Genomic DNA, 14,757 nt, shown 5'->3' with positions numbered 1-14,757 from the left:
GGGAAAAGCATATGCCAGACCTCAAGAGGAAAGACAAAGCTGGCCTTAAATAATTCAGAACATTCAACACTTTCTTTTTCTCTTTCAAGTAATGGGGTCAAATTCATTTCTGATCTGCCTCCAATAATTTGAAGAGAATTAAACCATTACTGTCATTTATTATTTGTGTGATTGGCACTGTGCAAGACACATCAGGAATGAATGTAGTCCATTATGGTTTTGGATATAAGTTCTGTGTTTGAATTCCAGTGCCTGAACTTGAGCATTCACTACATTATCACCTACAGAATAATGTTTTTAGTATCCTGAGAAATAACCTTGGTATGTCCTCAGGGCTTAATTTTAAGGGACTTGAACTTGCATTCCTTGGCTGTATTTGAAAATTACAGTGAGGGTCCCCTGACAATGCAAAAACTATTTTCTGGAGCAATTTTTGATCAACGAAGGATTTCTTAATTATCTCTTTATTTAGCAAGTCATGCTGCAGCACATCAGCATATGCTGAGGTTTGTTGGTCAAAGGGTATTGCTGGCTATTTTCCCCTTCTACCTTTTATGCCCTCTCATGAATATGGAGAATCTAATAGGTTTTGCTATTATGGACATGTCTGTCCTTAATAAAAGACTTGCTGCAGTCTGCAAATCTGATAGCATCCATTGCAGTCCTCTGCAGTACACTGAATTGCAGCAGAAATTGCAGCAGAAACTGCCCCACGTCCCCCTGACAGGGAGCTACCTTTACACATGTATTCAGTGCAGGAGTTGGAGTTTCCTCACCTTATCAGGTAAACAAACAATGCATTTTCTGGATTTCTGATGGGTTTTTTAATCCTATGCCCAAAATGTTGATGAATGTATGAAATAACTTTCCACCAGTTTGCAGCATTAAATGTTGTTCCACAGAGATCACCTCTAGCCAAAGGCCTTGGCATGCAGACAAGTTTATTGCAGAGACACTCCCTGCGTGCCCATTTGAAACTTTCGGTAGATTTATAGAGAGATTTGGCAATTCACAAAAATTGAGTATACCCATGAAGGCTTTTCTGACAAAACTAGCCAGATGCAGATGCTTTTTAGCATGTTTTGCTGACACTAACAGCATTGTCCTGGGCTTTTGTTTCTACAGCCAAAACACCCCAATCCGGACTGGCGCTACTCTGCGTCCCTGAGGGCAGGAATGCAAAGGTATGTGTGGTGTTCCTCCAGAGAAGGGGAATTCTGTCTTTGTCCTCTGTGGAAAGGACAAAGTTTCTTCTAGAAATGCCCTAGACTGATGATATCTCTGCTGAGATGGAAAGCACCTGGGTTCTGCTGCTGTCACTTCCAATCACCACGTGCTACAGATTCAGTCTGACTTGCATCTTATGCTGTTATTGCACTGCTGTGGAGCTGTGCTTTTCTTTCTTTGTACCTTCTGCTTTTGTATCCATTGACTGCCAAGGCTTAATTGTTCCAATTATTGAATCATTCAATTGTCATTATATACTTTTTGTTTATTTTAAAGCTCCCTGTAATCATCAGTGCTGATGTTTCAATAGGCAGTCTGCATTTCCATCTTCCTTTTCTCATTACCATAAGAGTAGCTGCTCCTGCAGCAGGTTTATTAACCACATGGCGCAATCAAGAAGATTAATACAGTTGAAAGGACTTTTTGAAGATGTGAGATGGATTTTCAAAAAAGGAAAAGTGAGGCTTTTGTCCAAATCTCTTTGGACATCTATGAAAATCCACTGCCTAATACCGCAAGCAGTCTCTGCTACAATTTTCTACTCAGTACTTAGAAAAAGAGAATGATACTAAAATTGCATCTGTAGAGCCTAAATCAAACAGTATTTTTACTCCTCTTGGGCAGACTATCTCAGGTGTAATCTGATGTTATTAATAAGATTCCTGTACAGGTGTAGATGCAGCAATGAGGCTGCAGTCATTCTTAGTGGCATCTCAAAGTGCAGGATTGTATGGGTTTCCCAAAATTGTTGATGCAGTGGTGCTTTACCTTTATCCATTATCCACAGGGCTGAAGAGTCTTTATGAGATTGGAGCCCTAAATTCAGAGTCCCACTGTGCTTCCTGTGAGTGAGGACACAGAGTGACTCCCAACTGACTTTGAGATGCTGTGTGAAAAGGAATCTAAACCTCAAGGACCAAAAGCCAAGGAAGACAGAGCAAGCTTGACTTTGTGGCCTACAGGGCGAGCTGACTTCTTTCTTTTATATTCCTGCTGTGACTTTCAATTTTTTTTGTAATCCATAACTGCAAAATCAATGAACAGTCTGAGGAGCAGGATCCTGAAGAAGGAATTCTGGTGCCTCAGCACCTTATCTGCTGGTCCTGAGTCAGGCATGCTCTTATGGATCCACATTCCTATCTATACAAAGTACAAGATCTTATCTGAAGCTATTTGAACAATTAATGGAAAGTAAGAGCTTATTTTAATCCTACAAGACTAAAGGAGCCTTTCTGGGAAATTGTAGATGTTCCTCTGGTCTCTCACATCAGCAGCCCCTGTCCTTACCTGATATCTCAGGTTCTGAGCCTGTGTGCCCTGCCCAGTTGATGGTTTCCATAAAATGCTGATTTTTCATAAAACCTGTAGAAATTTGATGCTCTTGATGCCTACCACATTTGGATGAAACTGGCATTTAAGTTCAGCTGGAAGTGTGAAGGGGGTGTGAAGCCAATGACCAGAGACAGGGACACAGTCACAGAATCCTGTTTCTCTTAGGGAACAGCACATAAATATCATGCTTAGTTTTGTAGTTAAAAATAGCCGATTTTTTCTTTTCCTTCTGTGTAAGGTGCAAATTGGTGCTTTTGATGCCCAGTGCTGATGATGTGACACTGTAAAATTTGCTGTATTAGTTTTTGCATTTGAGAAAATGCATTTCTCTTCCTGAATTGCTCACAGGAAATGTGCAGTAACCCAGGAAGGTGGGATTTGTTAAAATGGCATAATGACAGAAGCTCAGCACAAAAGAGGTTGCTCTTTTTAATCATTTGCCTAATGTTGCTACATCCTAATAGCAATGATGTGTCACTTCCCAATCAGTGAGAGCAGAGTGTCCTGCAGGTGTGTTTGTTTTATAAGTTATTCCACAACTGGATTTTAGTAAATAATCAAAGGTAATTTTTGCAAGTCAAACCAGCTGCTTTCAGGGTGCTGACATCAGGAGTATCTGCACAGTGACAAAGAGTTATGAACTTTGAAGAGTTGCAGGAAAGGGAAATGCTGTGAAGTCCAGGGCAGGAGGGAACTGTATGATCCAACTGTGATAATTAATAACTAAATAACTATTCCAACTGTGATATTTGCTTACCCAGTGCTGTGCATGTGGAGGAGGCAGGAGTCCTGCGAGGAGGAGCAGCAGGGCCTGATCAGCAGTGGCCAACAGTCTCCAGTGCTACAGCAGGTAAGGATGTGAAAATCCAGAATATTTGTAAAGAACTGATGCTAATTGCATTAGTTAACTTCCTAATGCTGCTATTTACTTTTCCCTCTGTTTTATATCTCTGAGTGAAGACCCTCAGATGAGCTCAGCTGATCAGAGCATGGTGCTAATAAACCCCAAGGTTGTGGGTTCAGTCCCTGTAGGAAATATGAGTCATTCACTTAAGAGCTGGACTTGATGATCCTTGTGGGTCCCTTCCAACTCAGAACATTCTGTGATCTGGATATAAAGTTCTTGTAAATTAACCTGTGGAATCTAAATAGAGTGGAACAATAAAGCATAAAATACATCTTTTTCTTTACTCAGTCTCAGATGAGCACTGGAGATAAGAGTCCCTAATCCCAGCTTTCACCCTGCTTTTGGAGGTTACTGGTTTGTGTAATGGGATAATGGAATAATGGTTCAGTTCTGATGTGTGTATTCAGGTGTGTGCATTGCAGAGCTGGCTTGCCCTCCATTTCAAAAGAACAGTAAAACTGGGCTAGGAACTTATCAGTTTTCCCTTTGTTATTTTTACAAAGCCAGTAAGTCTCTTTGAATGCCTCTTCTCATTTTACTTTTCTGTGGTGAAATCAGACCTAAATTTTCAGACATCAATACATGATGATGGAAACGAAAACGTTATTTATTTGTCAAAATAATGACAAAAAACATAGTTTAGAATGTAGGTTCATTTACTCTGTCACTGATGACTTCACAGCAGTCAATAAGAATTGGTAGAAGGTTCTCATGGAGTTTAGGTAAAAAATCACCTGGATGTTTTGCAGTGCAGACAAAAAGAAATATTCTCAATTTTGATTTTGGAGTAGGAATCATACAGAGATGTAGGGGATCAGTCAGTCACTGTTTTCAGCCATGTCCAAACTAAGCTGTAAACTCAGTGGATGCCCTGTGTAGGGTGGTGAGCCCTGTATGGCAGCTCTGTGAGCATTGTCAGTCAGGAATTGCAATGAGGAGTGATGTTCATGTCACAGAGGCAGCTCAAATGCTGGGAAGTGGGGTCTCCAGCAGCAAAAATGATAATTACTTAATTTAGTCTTTTTTGGAACAAACCTTTCTTTTTTTTTAAATAGGAATTTCACCTCAGTAAAGGGCTGAGGAACAACCTGAGGATTTGCAATCACAGTTACAACATCCACAAATTAATGGTGCCCAGCAAAACGTGCACTGGTGTTGCAGAGGGGCTGCTGCAGAACAGATTTGGAAATGAATTTAATGTATAATGGGGCCCTTGGCTATGATCACCTGGGGTTTGTGTGCCCTTCCTTCTGCTGCAGGCTTTGCAGGAAGACACAGCCTTGGCAGAACATGAAGGGGGTGTGAGTGTTGAGCTTGCATTTGAAAATGTCACAAGAACGCTCTAACCTTTGCCAGGGCTTCCCTCAGGCTTTTGGCTGTGCTGATCATCCTTGACTGAGCACTCAGTGCACTGCCTCATACACAACTCAATCTGGATGCAAAAATTCTCCCAGATGTTTTCTTGCTGGTACTGCCAACTTCCAAGCACCTGAATGTGAGTGCAAAGGTAAAATAGTTCTGTCCTCTGAGGAGGTCCAGTGACATTTGGGTCCCTGTTCCACTGTCTGGAGTCCTGCTTGCTGTTCTGTTTTGGGTCTTATCATTTTAGACTTCCTTTGGGAACCTGAACATCTCCTTGTCTGAGCAGCAGTACCCCTTGGCTCTTATTGCTGCTTCCTTCCACGACTTGTGAGGCACTTGTGCTATAAATGCATCCCAGCACAAAGAAGATTATTTTGTTTTGCCTTGCCTTTGTCCACTGCCAAGGGATTAGCAACCCTGATATTATGTTAATTAAACCTTTTTTCTTTTTTTGTAGTGGATTTCAGATAATATTATTCTCTTCTCTTGGTAACCAAAAGCTTTAGATGTCCCTGATCCTTAATAGCAAACAGGTGTTTCATGGAGAAATCCCAGGATTAATGGTTGTGTCAGCTTTTGTAACCTCAGTACACCACATATTTAGCAAATTACTGCCACTGCTTTAGAATCCTGCCTGTAGTTTCCCAGAGATATCTCTTTCAGTGCTTTCCTTTCTTGGTTGAGGTTCAAGACCTGTAATAAGAAGTCAAGTGTTAAATCAGTAAATCCTTAATTCCTGCTATATAGCTGAAGTGGAACATCATCACACATTTTTCAGGAAAAATGTGTTACCCAAGCAAAACCTGGTCCTTATTTGACTGACAGCATTCCTGTTGACTTTATTGAATATTTCATCCATGCAAAGAACAGTGATATCTGGATGTGGTATTTTTTAAATTGTGTTTGCATCTCCTTAGGCACCAGTCCAGCCAATTGTAGGTTTGCAGTCAGGAAACTTCTGGGTGAGGTGGGACAAGAAGGTTCAAACTCCCTCTGGCTTTGAGTTTAACTCTCTGGGGCATTTTGTTAGTCCCCCAGATGCTATATAGTGAGATCAGGGAATCAAGACCTATTTCTGGTTTCTGCTCTATGTCCTTTGGCAGTTTTGGCAGTTCTATCAGGCTTCAGATGACCACTAATCTGAGTGAACTCTGGTTTTTTGATAACTAACTCAGGTAAATGGAGCTTGATTGGCAAAAATGGTGAGAGCTCACAACAGAAACGAAGATGAACAGAAATTTTGCTCTAGACATAAAACACTGACAATTTCTGAATAACTCAGACTTATGAATAATTCAGAGCTTAGAGTTGGTAGGCATTAGACAAATCTACGTGTATTTCTCTATGCTGCTGGTTCCAATCTACAAAACAGGACTGGTGTAATGTAAATGCTTCACAAAAACAGTCTAAAGATGCTTTCATAGCACATGAAGACTCTAAGACTCAGGAGAACAATAAGGATTTGTGATGAAGAACAGTCATGAGAAATTTCAGATCCTGTATTCAATGCAGACTTTATTTGTGCACAGTAAATAAGGCACTGGGCCACACACCCTGTGTAGAGAGGGGAAAATAAAAGACTTCCATTCAGACAGCTCAGTAAAAGATGAAAGGATCTCATGGTAAAATCTGCATCTGAAATTTGGAAGTGTGTAGGTGAGGCCGTGGGTGAAATACTGGCATCTCTGAAGTCCATGTCAAATAGCTCATGGGCTCTCAGGAAATTAGGATTTCAGTGTCTACCCTTATAAATATGCACAAGGGACTGAATTAAGAGTGCCTAGGCAAATGCCATCCTAAAACACACTAATTTTGTACTTCTGGTTTTGCTGTGGTAACATTCTTCTAAATATATCTGCTATTTCTTTTCCTTTTCTCAGGGAATTAGCTGGGGAGGAGAGGTGGTAATGCTGTTTTTTAAAGCTCCAACAGGTCCATGTCCTTGCTGTGCTGGGGCCCCAGAGCTGGATGCAGTACAGTTATTTTAACAAAACCTGTCTGCACTGCCTGGGCTCTCCCAAGGACAGAAGGACACCAGACAGACCAGCACGGACTGGATGGGAGCACTGCAGGAAGAAATTTTTCTCTGTGAGGGTGGAGAGGCCCTGGCACAGGTTTCCCAGAGGAGCTGGGGCTGCCCCATCCCTGGCAGTGCACAAGACCAGCTTGGACAGGACTTGGAGCAACCTGGGATAGTGGAAGGTGTCCCATGGCAGGGGGGTGGAACAAGATGATAAATAAGGTCCTTTTATACAAAGCTCTTTTCATCTCATCACCCCAAATCTGAATATTTCAGCATTTGTTCTCTGAAATGTGTGTGTCTCACAGCTTTCCTGGTTTTATTCTGTTTTTCCTGCTGTTTCTTACTTCCTGCCTGTGACCTTCTCACATGTGCCACGTTTGCCAGGGGAATTCCTTGTCCACACACTCCTAGACTGCCCTGGGTTTATGCTGGGAGCTACAGTTTCTCTGGAATAAATTTGTATTGCTCTCAGAGGAAGGTTCCTGCTGCAATCACCTGGAATGCAGACAAGGTCCACTGATAGGGCATGACATGCAGAATAAGTTATGAATTCAGAAAACTAAATGTAAAGCAGCTCTAAGTATGTCAAATAAGCAAAATTTCCTGAAAAGTAAAGTCAGTCTTCCTAGTGAGTTTTGTAGTGCTGATTTGGGGTAGGGTGCTGTAAACAGAATAACTGTGGGAAAACTGTGAAGAAAGGACAGGGGTTCTTGTGTGGATTTTAAGGAAAATGCCCAAATGCCTTATAGGGAAAGAAATCATTATAATTACCCACTGTTAGTTGTGGCATTCCCAATTCTCTGTTTCACAGACTAATTTACTTGCGTCAAGCAAGTAAATCCTACCTGAATAAGAATATTATATCTGAAAGAGACACTGAATTCCAATGAAACTGTGAGAAGGGCCCAGATGAGATACAAGGATGGTAGTGCAAAGGAGAAGAGATCTGAGCAGAGAAACCTAAAGGCATGAGAGGGGACACAGTAAAAATCTCGTATAGAAAGGTGAGCACAGAGGTTTTGGTAGAGAGAAACAATTGGAAGAGATGCTAGAAGGTCTACAGGAGGCAGGAGCCTTGGGAAGGGCACAGTGTCGATTTTGAAGTGACTGCTGGGCACAGGTCACTGGAAAGAAGATTGGCACCCTGGGGCTGGGTAATAGATTGACATGAGGGGCACAGAAAGCTGCAGTACAGTTGTTCTTTTCGTGGAATAACCATTTGACATTGTCTGCATCTTTGAGTCCATGTAGCATCAGCACAGAGGGAATGAAAATTGTGAGGGAGGACTGAGTCTCACTGTTAGAACAGACACTGGCCTTGAAATCAGGAAGGCATCACAGGAGAAGCTTACAGGGTCCCACAGTTCTGTCACAAAGCTCTTGGCCACTGAATTAATCTTCTAAAAATCCAGTTTAAAGAGAAAGAGCCCAAGAAAATAACTCAGAGAGTGATGAGACCTAAGTTGCAACATATTTTGTATGATACAGCTTTACACTATGGCTGTAAATAGGGGATAATTTCTTCCTAAAATGTCAGTGAATTTCTGTTCTCCTTCAAATGACCTTCCTCATCTACAGAAAAAGGATGTGATTAAGACTCATCAAGGAGTCACTGCAAAGAATGTGCAGGTGCTGGAAGTGCTGTTTCTTTGAGACAGTTAAAGGTTAATTTACAAATAACAGCACCGCTCTGGCTCAGCTTTAGCAGTTCATTGATTAAAGCTATAAAAGATAATAACTAATTAGCAACCCAGAATACAAAACTGGGTTCTTGGTGTGTTGCAGAATGCTGCAGCTGTTTAAAATGGAAGGAACTAGAAAATGCAGCTGTGCCTATCTACAGCCTCCCTCTATTTTTTAAATTGATAACCACTTTTCTGTGGAATTTCATGATTCCAACCTTCAAAACCAGAAACATATAGAAAGCCAAATATCAGCCATAGAATTCATATCTTTAGGGATCTCAGAAACACTGTGATAATATGTGTAATATTTTAAAGACCAGGATAGGGAAAATGCAGAGCAGCCTAGTTATTTATGTTTCTCATGAAAATTAGTCTTCAAATCAGTGATTTAATAAATTCCCAACATGAAGGTCCTAAGCAGTTCCTAAGAATTCGTAGGAAAAGATCACAGAGATTTTGTTCACAGCCTCTTGAATCATGGAAAAAATCATGCCCTTAAAGCACACTAAAGTAATTATTTGAAGCTGCAGTATCTATCAGCTCAGTGCAGTCTGGGGAAGGAAATCATGTCAGCTTACTTGTGTGGATGCAGTGCAACGACCTAAACTGAAATAGAAATAATCTGCAAGGGCTATGTAAGGCTAAATCCCTTTCTTTTCTTTTACTTTTAGATTTTGGTCACTGAATTCTCAAGTCAATTCCAGCCAGTTGCTAAGACCTGCAGCATGATGTGCAGTCTTCAGTTTTCCCCCTACCCCCAGAACATTTTATGCCCAGGACATTCCCTCCATACCTCCTGCTTTTTGGCTTTCCACTTCTGTTTACTCCGTTTTCATTTTACTTCTCTATTTCATTTACTCCATTTTCCATTTTCACTCCTTTCTTGTTACCTATCTGGTTTGTCAAGTACCTCTCTCTTTCTAATTTTTCTTGTTTTTTCCTTTCACCTAATGACTTTGGTCTCTTCCTGCTCATCTGTCCACTGTCTCCCCTCTGTATTGTTATTTCAGAAATGTTGAAATGTAGGTCACCAGCTTGGCCCCACATCACCTTTTCAATATTTCATACTGAACTAAGAATTTTCAGGGATAAATGCTTCTCATTTTGACAGCCTGATGGAAGCTAGAGAGGACTGAGAATTTCAAATGTTACTTGGACTGAAGAAAAGCATTTTGAAATCAAAAGGACTTTTCCAAAAGAACATGTCAAAAATACATATTTTTATGACAGATGCAGCTTGACATACTGATCATTTTTTTTTAAAGTTGAAGACTGTTATGACCAGGAACTCATTTGCCTCACCCCATCTAAACTGTGGTTGAACCAGCATTTTGGATTTCAATATTTGGAGCCAATAATGGGCAAATTAATAGTTTAGTTTAGATTTCTGTTCAGCTGAGCAAAGAGAGGAGGGATGATAGATGATATTATACAGAAACTGCAGTCATGACTTGGCTAAAGTTAAATTTACTTTCTGTTAATCTATTTTCCTTTTAGCTGCAAAGCCCTCATGACTGACCTGAAATAGTGTTTATGATCTTTATCAAGGGGTCCATTATTTTTCAGCAGGGTGTACCAAGTAAATGAAATGACACGGATGAGAGATTTAATACCTTAGTCCTTGGAGGCTCAGGGTAAGGAAAAAAGGATAGGGCTCATCAGAACCTGGAAAAGGCTAATGCTGGAAACTTCTAAATTGTGTGGTTTCTTTGACTTCATATATTTGAATAAGGCTTTGTGTTAATTTTGATTGTCAAAGAGGATGTCTTGGAAGAGTTTATGTCTTCATGTACTATGGATAATTCTTGATTTCACCTGCTGCAAATATTTGTGAGAAGAATTCCCCTTCCTCATTAGGTCCAGAATTTGTGCATCTCTTCATTTAGTCCAGTCCCTGTGTTTGTGCATCCTTCCATCTGCATTAGGACCACATTTGTCCCTGACTGGAGCCAGTTGTTGAATTTTCCCCACTGGAGATCAGGTCCAGTTTCTGATCCCCACATGGGGTGATTGTTTCAATGCAGGTTTCTTAAAGGTAGGACTGATAGCTCCAGCTGTAAATAACCCAGGGGATCTGTAAAAAAACCAGGAATGAAATAAGAGTAAAGGGAGCAAAAAGCTAGAGGTTTTCTGTGACTGAACAACATGAAGAAACTTCCTCTGAAACTGTGGGCAAAAGCTGCTGCAGCTCCAGACTTCATCATTTTAAGAAGCGATACAGAGATTTTACATAAGCAGTTTATCTGGCTATAATTTCTATATTTAGGCACTGGGAGAAAGTTTAATAGCAATAACTCCTTGTCTGCCTAATTCATCCTTTTCTGTAATAATCTGTTTGCTTCCTCAAAATGGAGGTTAAATTCACACTTAAAAAATAAAATATTTCTCATAACTGAGCAAAACAATAAAAGGTGGGGGAGCAAATATAACATTTGCCAGATGATGTGATTAGTTCTCAGACATCTGTTAGGAAATTATTTTATAAATATATTAAAGTTGGATTCTCAAATCTAAGCAACGTTTTTCACTGTCTGTTGCTTTAAGTACATGGTTCTTTGTGATCTTCATAACAATACCAGAGAATTTGCCTTGTCTGCCTACTGGTAATATTTTGTAGCTACACAGAAGACATGGATTTCAATTCCTGTCTTTATTATTTCCTCAGCAGTTTCAATAAATAAATGGAAAAATCACTCCCTTGCCACTGTACTACCTTGGGTTGTGATCTTGTCAGAACTTATAAACTAAACAAGTGTTTATCTGGTCAGTACTCCAGGGAATTGATGGTAATCAAATTGTTTCCACTTGAGGTTACAGCTGCTTTATTTTTTCCCTGTTGTTCCTCGCTTTTGTGTGCATGGTTTGGGGGTTGTTTTTTTATCTCCATCTCTACTGCTGTGGGCTTAATTTTATTCTGTTTAGATTTTTTTTAAAGAAAATATACTCAAGTAAATGTTAAAACAACCTATGGTATTTATGATCCCAGACGAAGTTTAACCCTGTTATCTCTTGCACTATACAATTCACTATCTGATAGAGAATAGATGGATAAAATAAGGATGTTTGTAAGTAATGCTAAGAAATTCTGGTCTGGAATGTATTTATACTACGAGGGGTGGAAGAAGAAAAGAGGTTGAGGGAGTCCAGACCACTCTGTGATATTGAATCTTCTCTTAATGGATGTCTGCCTGTGTGCAGCACTTTGCTGTACACAAGGGTCATAAATGTATTTTTCATGTGTTTATTTTTGTAACCAGGCACTGCTTCAGTGCCTGTTGTTAATGTTGTGGTGTGGCCTCCCAGGTCAGATGGTGCTGCATGAAGCCCGTGCAAACAGCAAAAGACAAACCTTGCCTTAAGGAACGTGCCACTGACATGAGCAGGGCAGACAAAGTCTGGGAACACGGGGGAAAGGACATGTGCATTATCCTGGTTTAAAAGGAGGAAAACCAGGAAAATTAAAATTACTCTTAACACAGAGTGCTCTGTGGGGGTGTTGATCAGCATCCATCTGGCCCAAAATGCTCTCACTGCAGCAGGAGTGAATGAAGAATATCAGCATTATGAGACTGGTTTGGGGCTCTCCTCCCCTGCCCCTCTCCAGCCTGCTGAGCCATGCAGAGTCCATCAGGTCAGGACTTCCAGAGCACTGCAGTAATTGCTCCAGCCCTCCTGTTCCACTGCAGTGCTCCAGGCCCTGTGCCTGTGAATTCTGACCTTTAGCAGCTCCCAAGCCCTGCTTTCAAAGAGGCAGGCAGAGGCTGATTCCTGCTCCTCTGGGCCATTGGAGAGAGACTTTCCACAGGAGCACAGGGACAGGACAAGGGCGGATGGTTTCACCATGACAGAGGGGGTTTAGATTAGATATTAGGGAGAAATTCTTTCCTTTGAGGCTGGTGAGGCACTGGCACAAGTTGCCCAGGGAAATTGTGAATCCCCATCCTTGGAAGTGTTCAAGGCCAGGCTGGATGGAGCTTGGAGCAATGTGGGGCAGTGGAAGGTGTCTCTGCCCATGGCAGGGGGGTTAGAATGAGATGGTCTTTAAGGCTCCTTCCAACACAAGGCATTCCATGACTCTGTAATGATGTTTCTCTCTTGTGAACCTCTCCCATCTCTTGACTGTACCCTGGTTTCGTTGAGGTTCCAGAACAGAACAGGGCTGCACAAGGCAGAGAAAGCAATATGTGCATGTGTTTCCAGCAGATTCTGGCTTTTTATATATCGTTGACCTAAAGATGCTGATTTTACTTCAAGAGCTAAACCCTGAAATCATTTGGTCATTACTTGTGTGCACTGGGAGGATGTAATGAGAGATGTAAAACAGCAATAGCAACACACAAAGGCTTCCCCTTCATTATGAGGATTTAATTCTCAGAAAATCAAGGCTCTGGCTGTGGAGGAAATGAATCTGAATGCAGCTTCTCTGCTCTTGTCTTATATAATTACAGTCAGCCATCCCTAAAAGCATCCCCTCTTAGCATGCACATGCAACTAGCAAAATAAATGGGTTGATTAGGAAGGAAAAAAAAACACACCAGAAACCCTTTGTGGTCTTGTGGAAATTGTTCCTATGTGTTTATGCTGAGAAAAAGAGTGTGCTGCTTCTGTTTGCACAGGTGGAAAAAACAGGTTCAGAGATCACAAAGGAGACTTGGTGCAGCCTGGATGTCCCCACTCAGCAGGCGGTGCTGGGGTCAGATACCAGGAGGTGACCAGAATAAACCAGTTAACAGCAGCAGGTCAAACAACAAAGCTCTGGAGACTGGAGCTAGAACAGAACTGACCGAGAGTGCTTTGACTATGATGAAATTAATTTTTTTATATTTTTATTGAGTTGGTTACTAGGAACAGGACAAGTGCATCAAAAGAATGAGGGCGTGGAGTGACAGGACAAGGGGGACTGGCTTCAAACTTAAAGAGTAGGTTTAGGTTGGATGTTAAGATGGAATTCTTCCCTGTGAGTGTGGTGAGGTACTGACATGAGTTGTCCAGAGCAGCTGTGGCTGCCCCATCCCTAGAAGTGTTCAAGACCAGGCTGGATGGGGCTTGGAGCAACCTGGGGTGGTGGAAGGTGTCCCTGCCCTGGCAGGGGTTTGGAACTAAGTGAGCTTTAAGGTCCCTTCCGCCCCAAGTCCTTCTGTGATTTGTTGTTTGTATCCCGGTTCTGTCTCATGCCTGCCTTGCATGGCTTCTTTTTTGGCTGTTCTGAAAAGGGGTTTTTGAAAAAGCAAGATTTGTTTCCTGTGCCAGTGGGTTCACAGGCTCTCTGGTGGTGTGTGTGCTGTCCTGTAGAACAGAGTGAGGTGGGATTTGAGGGGCTGCAAAGAGAGTTCAAGCTCCCTTTCCAGGTCAGACCTCAGGTGTATAATGCTGAAGCACATGGAAAGCAGGCTGCTGTCCTGGCTGGGAGTGTCACTAATTAGATCCCTAATTGTGCAGCTAATCTCCTTAGGCTCACTTGGACAATTAAGGGCAAGAGAGGTCCTCTGCCCTTCCCTCTCTGCTTTTGTCCCTGCGGTTACTTGAGCTGGCCAAGGGATTTTGCCTTAGGTTGTGCCTTCTTATCCTGTAACCACACCTCCCTGGCCTGGTGCCTGGGCCTTCGGGTAGCTTATTCTAGCTAAATTATTCAAACCTTGGAAAAAGGAACTGTTATTTCCAAGATGCAAGCTCTGATCTTCAAGTAATTTCAGCAGTTTTCTCATGTGCAGATTTTTAGTGCATTGAGAGGCACTTGAAAATCCAGAACACAGACTATGCTTATAAACAATCAGGAAAGCTATGAGCCTTTTTTTGTTCCTTTGATTAAATTTTATGAGGTTTTTGTTCCTCATCATCACTTGAATGTGGTAGCCGAGTTTAAAGGAGGAATGTTGTAAGACAGAGTAAAATGAAAGAAGTTTTGACAAAAGGCAGTGAGTGAAAAATGACAAAATAAATATTAAACATATTATCATATACTGAAAAATGCAGAACAGACAATTCCTCCCCCAACTTTCCTTCAAACCTTGCATGTAGACTTCACAACTTTGCTTTTAACTACCAAAATCCAAACTGGAATTTTCTTTGCCAAGGGACACTATGCATTAAACACATCACAGGATTTGCCGTGGCAAAGAACATTCTCCTCCCTCCTGCTCCCTGCTTTTCACTGTCTCCTGCTGCATTTGTGATTCAGTATGGTCTCAGGAGCAAGAGACTGTAATTTTTGTGGTAAATCA

The 14,757-nt window shown here is 41.4% G+C and overlaps 1 protein-coding gene across 5 annotated transcripts in view; it reads left to right on the top strand.

Annotated features, from left to right (window-relative positions):
- Positions 1-14,757, top strand: part of LOC134558971 (protocadherin alpha-C2-like) — an 85,583-nt gene that overhangs the window by 45,516 nt on the left and 25,310 nt on the right. For all 5 annotated transcript variants that reach the window (XM_063413364.1, XM_063413363.1, XM_063413365.1 and 2 more), the window contains exons 2-3: positions 1,126-1,184; positions 3,321-3,409. In XM_063413364.1, the coding sequence (XP_063269434.1) occupies positions 1,126-1,184; positions 3,321-3,409 (148 nt within the window). The remainder of the gene's footprint in view (positions 1-1,125; positions 1,185-3,320; positions 3,410-14,757) is intronic.

The sequence above is a fragment of the Prinia subflava genome, chromosome 16, assembly GCF_021018805.1.
Source record: "Prinia subflava isolate CZ2003 ecotype Zambia chromosome 16, Cam_Psub_1.2, whole genome shotgun sequence".
Taxonomy (NCBI): Eukaryota; Metazoa; Chordata; class Aves; order Passeriformes; family Cisticolidae; genus Prinia; species Prinia subflava.
The sequence above is the reverse complement of the archived record's forward strand: the minus strand, read 5'-3'. Positions and strand labels throughout refer to the sequence as shown.